At 54.8% G+C, this 12,484-nt stretch overlaps 1 protein-coding gene across 2 annotated transcripts in view; it reads right to left on the bottom strand.

The window, feature by feature from the left end:
• Window positions 1-2,433: 2,433 nt before the first annotated feature.
• The window catches only part of HIPK2 (homeodomain interacting protein kinase 2), a 165,748-nt gene continuing 155,697 nt past the window's right edge, over window positions 2,434-12,484 (bottom strand). For both annotated transcript variants that reach the window (XM_079785534.1, XM_079785535.1), the window contains exons 13-15: window positions 8,662-8,906; window positions 4,242-4,402; window positions 2,434-3,061 (exon numbers count right to left, since the gene is read on the bottom strand). In XM_079785534.1, the coding sequence (XP_079641660.1) occupies window positions 2,591-3,061; window positions 4,242-4,402; window positions 8,662-8,906 (877 nt within the window). In that variant the 3' untranslated portion in view covers window positions 2,434-2,590. The remainder of the gene's footprint in view (window positions 3,062-4,241; window positions 4,403-8,661; window positions 8,907-12,484) is intronic.

The following is a 12,484-nucleotide window of genomic DNA, read 5'->3' as shown; positions in this document are numbered from 1 at the left end:
ACGGAAGGCTAGTTGTCTTTTCTGGAAAGGTCAGACTGCGCGAGGGCTGGGCGCGCACTGGGCGAGGGCCCGGGATGCTCAGTAAGGCCAACGGAGGCTCACGTGCAGCCCAGACAGGTAACTGGGCTCGAGAACAGGTGAGGAGCCGCTGCCATCCGTGCTGGGAGTCGGGCCTTCCAGGCCAGCGTGGCCTCCAACTTCACCCCCCACCCCCCACCCCCCACAGACTGGCCGTCTCCTGTCGTCTCAGAAGGACGCACTCCCCACATCGGACAGACTATGGATAGAGCGTCCCGTCCCGCTGGGTCCCTGGGGCTGTCCGCCCGCCTGAGAGAGTCATGGTGTCCTTCCTTCCGGCCTAAGGCCTGGACTGAATGGGATCTCTGTAAGGTAAGTAGGACTTGTGGTTCGTGAGGGGAAATTTCCAGAGTTAGTTCACATTTCACAGCTAAGAGCTAAGGTAAAGGTTTGGCTTCCTCACTGAATTAGGTCGGATGTGCCTATAAAAACACCTTTCACGGCAGGCAGATCATTGCGGGAGACGGTGGAGGGGGGCGGGGGGACGAGGACCGGAGCGGCCTCTGCACCTTGGGAACGCCGCGTGGGGCTCCGTTAAGGACCCAGCGTGGAGAGTCGACGTTTCGGGCCTCCCTCTAAAGCCTCACCACGACCACACAGTTTCCTAACCTTCATGAGTGTGAGATGTTGTGAACGGAGACCCCACCTGCCTCCAGCAGTTCAAGCCTGAGAAACATCCAGAATGTATCAAAGGTGCAAAGAGGGCAAAGGGCAATTTCTTTGGAAACCTAACTGGCGGCAGGAGGGGTCTCCAAGGGGTGGCCGAAGGCCTCCTGGTCACCCCCATAAATGTCCCCCTGCCTTCTGCCCACCAGACCCTCAAAAACCAAAACCAAGTGGCGCCGTGGGCAGGCCCCGGTAAGGAGGAAGAGACCGCAGTGAGCACAGGCTGGTGGTAGTCGGCAGAGGGAAGGGCCTGGCAAGACGGTGAGAGCGAAAGGCAGCCAGGGACCAGAGGAGAGGGGTGGTGCGACAGTGAGGCTGGGGGGGGGGGGGGGGGGGCCGCGGAGCACGCGGCTGGGACCAGGCCGGCTCTCCTGCCCGCAGAGGCGGCAGGAAGTGTGCCGGCCGGCGGCTGGCGGCCTCCTCTCCTCTGTCCTCTCCACACCAGGAAGGAGGCAGCCACTTGCAAGGCCAGCATTCCTGCAACACAGAGGGACCTCTGGCCCCACAAATGGCAGAGCAGCCCTGCAGGTAGGACTGGGGGGATCGGGGGAGGCGCAGCAAGGGGTGGGGAGTCGCTCCTGCTCTGTCCAGATACAGTCATCTAAAACCATCTCGCCCACCAGGCCCACCCCCACCATCCACCCCCACCTCTCAACATCCGGGGGCTCTCCGGGCCCTGCCAGCTCCCTGACACCCCTCTGCCAGCAAACAGCCCTAGACAGACAACGGGCACTAAAATCAGATTAAATTAACATTTAAAAACAAAAAGAGGAAAGACCAGAGTAAAATGTTTCAACAGCACAAAAGCGCCGAGATGCTCTGACTGGCCCGTGAGCTTCTTGGAGTACCGGGAAGGACACCCTCACGCTCTGGTTCCGTAAGGCACTAGGAGGGAATGATGTCAAGTCAGGACGGAGCCGCGGCCACGCCCGGGACTCACAGGCGCGCTCGCGCTCACACGCCTGGGCCACGCATTGGTTGCACGCCTGTGTTATATCACTGTGTGTGTGCGGTCACACTGAGGATAGTCTATTGGTATCACTGGAGTTGAACACAAAGCAGAAACGGGTGCAGAGTGCTACATTCCACCGGTGTCGGCAACGCCTGCCAGCCCTGCTACCGACTAGGGATTGATTCAAAGAGAAAAGAAATCTTCAGAAAGAAAAAACTAAAGTTTGCAACACACATTATTAATGACATTTGAGGAGTAACTTTCTTAGGGATTTATCCAGAGTGCTCAGAGAGAAAACGTGCCCTCGGGGGAGGGTTTCTGCGGCCTGGCCACCCCCCCCTCCCCCGCCCCCGCCAAGGAGCCAGAACAGCCCAACCACCCACATCAGCCTCGCAGGCCGCGGCCTGACCTCTAGGGCTGTTGACCCTTTAGAGTTCTGGAAAAATCCCTAATTCTCATGTTCAACCATGAAAAATCTATTGGATTTCCATATCAGGTGTCCCCTGACAGCAAATTCTTAAATGTCACTTGCTGCCATATGAAAATAACCTTTGAAAAGTTCATAGATAAAGTTCTTCAGAAACTGGCCCCCCTTCTGGAATCTTCCATCGCTCTCTCTTCTCCTTTCCAGTTTGGTGCAGAATGGGTTCGTGAGCTGTGTTTTTGTTACCGACGTTTTCTTTTTTTCTTTTTCTTTTTAAAATAAAAAGCATAGATCCCCTCCTGAATCCCTTCTTTTTAAAAATGTTCTCTTCTCGGCTCAGTCCTCACACTTCCTAGTTCAAGTGTCATCAGTGCCCCGCCCGCCCTGGCCCGGCCCTCGCGCTGCTGCTGTGCGGCGTCTTCAGAGCGAGACGCCCAGCTGCCCCGCCCTCGCGTGCCCCCTTCCAGTGTCTATATGTACGGGTACTGGTTGACCTTGGCGGGGCTCAGTGGGTATCCAGTGTAGACGGTGGAGGCTGGAGAGGCGCTGATGTAGGTCTGGTGGGCAAACTGGGCTGGATACTGACTCGGGTGGATGGTGGGCGAGGGCAGGACCCGGGGGCCCATGCTCACGGGGACCTGGTGGACGATGCTGGCCGGGTAGGCAGTGTGCTGCACGGTGTGGCGTGCCGAGCCTTGGGAGGCCACCAGGTGGGCCACGGTGCCGGTGGAGCCCAGGGCCGCAGGCGCCGTGTAGGTGTAGAGGTGGGGCTGGGTGGGGAGGTGGGCAGCGGCGGCGGCGGCAGCCAGGTGGGGGTGCACAGTGCCGTGGCTGGGGCTGTTGTGCGGGAAGGAGTACGGAGCCTGGGCCATCGTGGGAGTGATGTAGGCCTGCTGCCGTCGGTGGCTCCCGGTGCGGTCTGCACTGATGTGCTGCTGAGCCTGGACAAGGAGAAGCACCAGGAGAGGGCTGCACTGGGGGCTGGACACACGGGAGAGGAGGAGGGGGAAGTGAGGGCAGGAGGAGGGAGAGGGAGAGAGGAGGAGGGAGGAGGGAGGAGAGGAAGAAGAGAAAGTGAGGGCAGGAGGAGGGAGGGGAAGAGAGGAGGAGGGAGAGGAGGAGAGGAAGAGGAGGAGGGGAAGTGAGGACAGGGAGGAGGGAGAGGAAGAGGAAAGGAGGGAGGAAGAGGGGATGTAAGGAGGGGAGGAGAGAAAGAAGTGGGGAGGGGGGACAAGGGGAGGGGGAAGTGAGGATGGAGAGGAGGGAGGAAGGAGAGAGAGAGGGGAGAGAGAAGAGAGAGGAGAAGGGGGAGGAGGGGGAGAGAAGGGAAGAGACAAGGAGGAGAGGAGAAGGGGGCAGGGGGGAGAGCAGTGGGAGTGACAGAAGACACCTCCCGAGGATGCTGGGAAGTAAAGTAGCCGGGACTGAGAAAGGAGGCCATGCCCAGTGTCCCTCAGGCGGGACGGCACAGATAAAGCCGCTGCAGCTACAGGTCACAGACCTCTCCCACGGACGCCCTGCGGCCGGGAAGCGGCAGAGAGCCTCTCTGAGAGACGGGCTGTTTCACTGTGAGATCTTGTTCTCTAAAATCCAGGCCCTCAGAACCTCTGCTGTTTGCTGTGTATCAGACACAGGTGCCAGCCCTCTCTCACGGCATTCTCAGTCCTGGTGACAGACGCGGCCTCAGGTCACGGCCCAGGCGCAGCACTGCACACGGGGCTTCCTGACACAAACCCCTTGGTCTCACTCGCGGCTCCTCAGGTAACGGCCCGAGTCCACTCTGCACCGAGCTGAGCCTTTACGCACAGGCTGGCTCTGCCCTCGGAGGCTCTGCTTTATTTATGTTCCACCCCAAACCTCGACCGCCGTGGTGCGGGCTCGGGCGTGGCCTCCTCCACGGCACGCGCAGTGCTTTTCCCTGTGCCGGGCCGAACTGGCGAGATGTGGCCATCCTAACCTAAGCGCTGGCACCTGCCACTGGAGCTACACGACTTTAAACTCCCTGAGCCAGTGGGGGGCACCAGCTTCCCCCAGGGTGAGCCTCGGAGGAGGAGAGCAAACACCATGGTCAGCCAGGGCACCCCCTGCCCACGGGAGGGGCGGTGAGGGCGCTGGGCTTACCTGGCTGAGGTTGAGCGGCTGCTGCTGCTGGAAATGGGGCCCCGGCCGCTGCTGCCGGAAGGCGACGGCTCCCGACGAGCTCCCTGAAGAGTGGCCGCTGGTGGAGGTCACGTTGCTGGAGGACTTGGACTTGTAGGAGGACGAGTGGTGACTGGCGTTGACTGTGTCGGGAGGAGAAACAGGTCACAGGTCAGTCCCGAGCCCTCGGCTACCCCTCTAGGGCCAACAGGGGTCTTCCAGGCGGGGCCCCGTTTCCGAGCCTGGCCAATCACAAACCAGTCTCGCTTCCCCGGGCCCAGGTGAGACTGGCCCAGGTCCCAGCAGTCCTGGCTCGGGCCCCACCTTGGACCTGGTTGCTGAATTTTCCCTTAGTCTTGCATCCCTCCAACACGTTCTCGCACTGTTCTCACTGTTGCTTTCCAAAGAACTTAACTAGCCCGAGAGACCGGAGAGGCTGCGAGAGAAATCCTGTGGCTGAGAACACAGGAGGGACTGTCACCCACACGGCGTGCGTCCCGGGCCAGCGGCTGGGGCTCCAGGCGTGGCTGCGGCCAGTGTGCGCCCTGGCTGCTTTCCTGGCTTTCCCCGGCCCAGGAGGGTCCTGCAGCCACGGGCATGTGAGTCCTGAGAAAGACGGGCAGGCACCAGGATGCGGTCCTGCCTGCCTCTCGCCTGCCCCTGGGAAGACTGCGCAGCAGGTCCTCAGGGGAAAGGAGTCTCTACAAGGAATGACCCACGGGCTTCCTGGAGGCGGCGGCACTGGGTGCTTTAGAACCCGCAGCTCACTGAGAAGGACCTTCCACTTTTCTCCTTTCTGTTGGACATGTCCCTGAGATTCTCAGGTATGCTGGCAACTGTTTCTGTTTTTCAGACATAACACGTCCGTGGGGAAGTGCAGTGGGGAGCTCTCAGGCCGCCACTGCCGCACGCCGCGCAAGGGGCTGCCGACGGGCACGGCTAATGTAGCTCCACAGGCCTCTGACGGCAGGACGCGGCTGTGCTGCGCTGGGCGAGGCTGGCCCTCGGCTCCTCACCCGTCTGTACGGTACGAGGGGGCTGCACTGGGTGGTCTGAAAGTTTCGGTAACTTCTGCCACCATGTCCCCTTCCAGAGCGGCGCCGGCACCACGGCCGACAGAGCTCAGAGCTGGAATATTCGACCTGGACATCTGGCCGCTCTCCTGGGCACCACCCACTTTGTTTCAAAAGGCCAAGGGAGCCCTAGCTGGTTCTGCGCCGATATAGAATGAAGGGTCCCGGGTTTGATTCCCTTCAAGGCCATGTACCGCAGCTGCAGGCTCGATCCCCAGCCCCAGTCAGGGTGTGTGCGGGAGGCAACCAGTCAATGTCTCTCACATCGATGGTCTCTCTCTCTCTCTCCCTCTCTCCCTCCCTCTCTCTCTCCCTCTCTCCCTCTCTCTCTCTCTCTCTCTCTCTCTCTCTCTCTCTCTCTGTCTCTTCCCTTCCCTTCCACTTCCTCTAAAAATCAATGGAAAATATCCTTGGGCGAGGATTAACAAAAAACAAAAACAAGGCCAAGAGAAATTTAGCATTGGCTACTTGAAAAAAATCAATTCCTACATAATCTGCAGAAGGTCTATCTTGAGCCAACTCTTAGACACATTATTTTTTTGTTGTTAATCCTCACCAGAGGATATTTTCCCCATTGATCCCTAGAGAGAGTGGGAGGGAAGGAGGGAGAAGGGGAAGGAGGGAGGAGAAGGGGAGGGAGAGAGATAAACATCTATTGGTTGCCTCCCAAACACACCCCAACTGGGGCCGGGGATCAAACCCAACACCCAGGAATTGAGCCACAACCCTTCGGGGTGCAGGCCGATGTTCTAACCACCGAGCCACCAGCAAGGGCCACTATCACGTGTGTTTTTAACTACTTTTTTTTTAAAAGATATTTTTATTGATTTCAGAGAGTAAGGGAGAGGGAGAGAGATAGATACATCAATGATGAGAGAGAATTATTGATTGGCTGCCTCCTGCACGCCCCCTACTGGGGACTGAGCCCACAACCTGACCGGAATCGAACCATGACTTCCTGGTTCATAGGTCGATGCTCAGCCACTGGACCACACCAGCTGGGCACACTTCTCCCATTTTACAGGAGACAGACTCCCTCACTCTCCAGGATGTTATCAAGTGCACTGGCTCTCGTGTGAGAAGCCTCAGGGGCGCCCAAACGGGCTAATTCCGGAATGGAGAGCGCTTGAGGGACCGTTCCTGAGAGCAAAGCCAAACGAACATGGAGGCTGTCCGGGATTATTTTATTCAGGCTACAGACTCTTTGCCAACTCCTTACTCTATCGGTCTACTCCCGAGATGAAATTCAGCCACGAGGGTTAGTTTCCTACAGAGGTGAAGGCAGCTTTGGCCGCCTGGGGTGACAGCCGGGCAGCATCTCCATGGATTAAATGAGTCCAAGCTGCAGCCTTGAGGTGTTGACAAAGGTATTTAAAGTACTTAGCCCTAGGCGGTTTGGCTCAGTGGATAGAGCATTGGCCTGTGGACTGAAGGGTCCCAGGTTCGATTCCGGCCAAGGGCACATGCCTGGGTTGCGGACTCGATCCCCAGTGTAGGGGAGCGTGCAGGGCAGCCAATCAGTGATTCTCTCTCATCATTGATGTTTCTATCTCTCCCTATCCCTTCCTCTCTAAAATCAATAGAAATATATTAAAAAAAATAAAATAAAGTACTTAAGTAACGATCAACACACAACACGGCAGAAATAACACCGTGGCAAATACTTAAACCGGTAATGTGTGATGGATACAGTTGTAAACAATCATCTGATGCGTGTCTGAGCGGAAGAGTATGAGGAATCTGCCTGCTGGATGAGCTGTTTGCTGCAGGTTCCTTTGGTCACAGCCAGAGAGTGCTGCTTCCGGCCGAGGTCCTCACTGAAATACTCGCCTGGGTACTAATTACAGAATTAAAAAATGAAAACGCTGCTTACACGTGATGTTTAGTGGAATCCTCCTTTGGCGACTTGGACAGGAAGAGGGTTTGGGGAGAGAGAAGTCCTCCTGTCCCCCACCATGTACAGTAGAATGACCTCCGCTCTGGGCTGGACAAGTCCCCAAATACCCCATCCTACATTCTCTTCACCCTTAGGCGCAGCTGGATCTCCCAGGCCTTGTGGGCCTTGCAGCTGGCAAGCACCCAGTAAGGTCCCCAGGTGACCAGACGGGATGGATGAGTAACAGCCGATGAACAATAACTCCTCACATCTAAGCAAAAGCTTTCCGGCACTTCCTGTCCTTTTCCTTCTAAATGGTGCCACCAGGAGAGCGCTGACTGGCTTGGATGGGCTGGTGATAGTTCGGGGCAGAAAAGTGAGTGTGTGTTTTTATCCCCCAAATTCTCCTCCTGGCGAGTCTGAGCCAGGGAGACACTGAATCTGGGGTCAGACACTAAACGTATCTAGGAGGTTAAGATCTCAGCTTTTCTTCTCAGGATGGAGGGAATACTTTTGTTGTTGTTAATCCTTACCTGAGGATATTTTTCCATTGTTTTTTTTAAAAAATATATTTTTATAGATTTCAGAGAGGAAGGAAGAAGGAGAGAGATAGAAACATCATTAATGAGAGAGAAGTATTGATCGGCTGCCTCCTGCATGCCCCACACTGGGGATCAAGCCTGCAACCTAGGCATGTGCCCTGATTGGGAATCAAACCGGGACTTCCTGGTTCATAGGTTAATGCTCAACCACTGAGCCACACCGGCTGGGCTTTCCATTGATTTTTAGAGAGAATGGAAGGTAGGGGGTGAGACAGAGAGAGAAACATCGATGTGTGAGAGAGACATTGATTGGTTGCCTCCCGAATGCACCTTGACCAGGGCCGGGGATTGAGCCTACAACCGAGGTACGTGCCCTTGACCGGAATCGAACCCGGAACCCTTCAGTCTGAGGGCCAATGTTCCATCCTCCGAGCCAAACCAGCTGGGGCTGGAGGGAATACTTTTAATTAAGCAATGTGTGACGGACACACACCTCGCCATGCCCTTTGAGACGTGGGAAGGTGTTTCCCCCTCGCTGAGTGAGGCTGGGAGGTTCTGCCCACAGAGGCAGCCCCACCCCAGGGCTTCTGGTGGGAGTGATGCCAGAACGTGGTCAGGGACTCCCCATACCAGGTGTCCATCAGACCAGCAGACAAGGAACTGGGTGGCTCTTGTTCGTTATTTACCAACCAAATCAGAGGGAGAGCCACTGTAAAGGCATCGAGGTACTAATTACAGAACTAAAAAATGAAAACGCTGCTTATACAACGTGATGTTTAGCAGAATCCTCCCTTGGTGACTTGAGCAAAATGTGCAGTCACCCGGCGCTTGTCAGCTCTCACACAACAAAACTGCTGGCAGCAGAGAGCAAGGCCATCTCCAGAGGGTCACCTGCCCGGGCCCTGAATTACCTGGCACCAGGCTGTCACATTCCACCAGCACTTCGCTGGCCTGGGTCTTCAGGGGGGGCACGATGATGGTCCGGGGGTTCCCAGTGCAGTGGCTCTCCAGGCTCCCCTTGGTGTCGAAGGCGTTGGTGTTGTGCCCGGTGCGGTGCTGCACGGAGTAGGGGCTGGTGTTGCTGGAGGAGTCGGAGTACGGAGAGTCGTGGACGGTGACACAGCTGATGACGTTCTTCCTCTGCTTGGAGACGGTGCTGGAAAGGGACAGGGCAGATCAGAACCGGGAGGTGAGACGCCCGCGGTTCAGGCCGGCCGCGGGAAGAGCCCCTCTTCGTGCCGGGCAGGGGACGGAGCAGAGCGGAGAGGGCAGGGATGGGACACACGCGGGGAGGCAGGGCACACAAGTGTCACCTGTCACATGAGGACGTGAGAGAGGGCCGGAGCCGGGCCCACAGGCGCTTCTGGAAGCTGCGAGGGAGACGCTTCGAGTGGGCCTGGGCTCTCCCTGGTGCGGCAACACCGAGCCACCAGAAAGGGACGTCTGAGCAAGCAAAGCCCAGAACCCCAGGCCGGTGTGGGAGAGCAGAGCGAGGCTCGGGCTGGAGGCAGGAGGGACAGGAGCACCCAGGAGCACCCAGGAGCAGCCAGGACGCAGAGAGGGACGGAGAAAGGGAGGTTCCGGGGGCTGATCCCACACCCGGTTCAGACGTGCTGAGAAAGAGCCATCGGAGCTGACTTCGCACCATCGGCAACCTCCCTGCTGGGAGGGTGCTGCGTGGGATGGCGGTGCTGCCCGCACCCAGGCCCTCGGAGAGTCCCCTTCTCGGGGAGCCGGCCCTCGGATCGGGGAGGGGCACACTGTGTCCAGGTGAGGTCAGAGGGGCTCTACTGGGAGGAAGCCTAGTGGGGAGCTGCTGTGGACCCTGCTCTTCATCCTAAACTCAACACGCCCACAGGAGGAACTGGCTTTGGATGGCTCTCGGCCACCACTTTTTTCCTGAGATATTTATGTTTGTGTGGTTACTTTGGGAACCAATTCTTTCTGCTCCACGCTCAGTGAGAGGCTGGTGGGATGATGCATATAAAATCTGTTGTTTACTGTGAAGATTTCAAAAATGGGTTTTCATCTATTTTTATATATTGGTCATCTATTTTTAAGAAATATCCGTTGCCTAAGTAAGATGGTCAGTTTCCAACTAATTTGGCGAGAGAAGCTGGTATTTATAGATGCCTAATGGGGACAAACAATCACGGAGGTGTCTTGGCCAAGGTCACAAGGCCAGCCACAGGCCAGCCCCTTTCCAAGGTCGCTCTCTGCCTCCTAAGGGCAGCAGAGAAGGGGGCCAACTCAGGAGCCCCAGGCAGCCGGGCAGAAGGGAGGGGCTTGGCACTGACTGTGTGACCCCAGCTCCTGGCACTATGACCTCTGGGCCCGACAATTCCTCCCGGGGCTGCACACTGGCCTGGTTCAGGCAAGCAGGGTCCCTCCCCAGCTGTGTCGGGGTGAGAACAGGGCCCTGCAGCCAGACGTCTAACACCAGCACTTGCTGGGTGTGTGTGTGTGTGTGTGTGTGTGTGGCCTCAGGCAGTTTTTCTACCTGTGAGTGATTCAGTCTCCTTATCAGTAAAATGTGGTTAACTAGTAACAGTAGCTATATTATAGGCTTATTTGGAGAATTAAGTGAGGAAATACAAGGAAAATGCTTCGAATAGTACACGACACAAAGCAAGTATTCTATAAAAGTTAGCTGCTATTATTATTAGTTATGTTACCTCATTTAACATGTGAAAACAGGTTTGCAAAAAACCTATCTAGGCAAAGTGAATTCTACCAAGGCGCAGACTCGCTGGATATGAAGGAAATGAAAACTCATCAGTTAGGTATCTTGAAGGTCTATGCTAGGTGCTACAGAGAATTCCTGCACACAAACATACAATACATATGTGCCCAAGAGATTCAAGTCTCAGTGCGGGACTGTACAAAAGCATGACAGGGTAAATGGTACAAGTTTTAAAATAACCAGTAAAGAGTATAGTGGATGTCACACAGCCTCCCATGATAAACTGTCAAATGGGTTGTACCGATGATAACCATCAAGAACTCAAAAGAAGGTGAGGAATGAACATGCATTTATAGCTCTTCACATTAATTTTGATAAAATAGATACATTTTAATTAATAAAGACCTACCCCTCCCACTTGTAACAGTTTAAAAGCAAAAAAATCCATATGCTTGTTCCTCAAAAAACTAGAGAGTGACCACATGACCAGCAATTCCACTCTCAGGCATGCACACAAAGGAACTCAAATAGATACTTGAATGCCAATGTTCATAGTAGAATTATTCCCAATGGCTGAGAGGAGAAGAAATATATAATCTAAAGGTGAAAATAACCTGTCCATCAATAGATGAGTAAACAAAATGTGGTATGTAATGGAATACTGTTCAGTCATAAAAGTGAATAAAGTTCTGACACATGCTACTGTATGGATTAACCTTGAATATTGTGCTAAGTGAAATGAGCCAGACATAGAAGGACAGATGCTGTATTATTCCACTTACATGAGTACCTAGAATAAGCACATTCATAGACAGAGGAGGTTAGAGGTGCCCAGGGGGTGGGGGAGGGAGGAACGGGGAGTTACCGCTTAATGGGTACAGAGTCTGCCCGGGGTGATGGAAAAGTTCTGGAAATAGACAGTGGTTGTGGCTGCACACACAATGTATTTAATGTCACTGAAGTGTATGCTTAAACATAAAAGGCAAAATTTTTCTTATCACAATTAAAAAAATTAATGTAAAACTCCCAAACCACTGAATTATTTACTTTAAGTGAGTGATTTGTATGGCATGCGAATTATATCTCAATTTTTAAAGTCTATATGCTTATTCAGAAACAAGAAAGGGGTGGGCGTGGCACTGAGATCTGGCCCAAGAACTAGAAAGTGGGGCAGCAGGAAAGATCCCCGAGCCTCTGAGTCGGCAGCAGGATTCGCGGGCAGGGACATCGTGGGCAGCTGTGGCACCAGGAGGAGGGAGCCCTGGGAGGAGGGTGAGCTGCTTCAAAAAGACCCAGACCAGGGAGATCTGCAGTGGTTTTCTGTGGTGGGTGGGGCTGGGCAAAGGGAAACCCCCGAGTCTGTGGGGTGTCTGTTGTGTAGAAAGATGCTATTAAAGGGAACCCCAGCCCAGCCCGCACTGACACAAGGTGCTCCAGTTCCTGGGGGATGCTGGGAGGCGGCGCTGCCCTGCCATTGCTCTCAGCTCCCTCACAGCCAGTTCTGCGTGATTAAAGCGAACACAACGCAGACGGGTTCTGCTGAAAGTGTGTCTGGGTGGTGGCCCCACACGAAGGACAGAGCTGGCTCCCAGATGTGTCCTGAGAGCGGTGTCTAGTTCCGGCTCTGCTGCCCACTTACTGGTGTGACTTTGGACAGTGGCCTGGATGTTGGTGTGACCTTGGACATGCCTCCAGCTCCAACCCGTGAAATCCATTAGGGAGAGTGGCATTAAAGGATCCACTGTGGGGATCCTTCTGCTGACTTAAAGATTTATTATTAAAGACACTTAACACAGGACTTGGTTTACTCCTGATTTGGAGAGGAAATAAATCCCTCACATGTAGACCCAGTCCCGGCCAATTCCTGCTGACCATACCTTCCTCAGGTTCTGAGTAAATTAAAAATGGTACATCCTCACACAACACTAATTTTGGCCAAGCTGTAATAAAATCCAAATTGTACATATTTCAAAGTCTTCACTCAAATTTGGAAATTGTGGAAAAGTGTCAGCTCAATGTGAGTAAGAATTTTCTGACACCGGAACTGTCTG

Source organism: Cnephaeus nilssonii, assembly GCF_951640355.1.
Source record: "Cnephaeus nilssonii genome assembly, chromosome: 12".
Classification (NCBI taxonomy): Eukaryota; Metazoa; Chordata; class Mammalia; order Chiroptera; family Vespertilionidae; genus Cnephaeus; species Cnephaeus nilssonii.
Note: the sequence above shows the minus strand (reverse complement) of the source record. Positions and strands in the feature narration are given on the sequence as shown.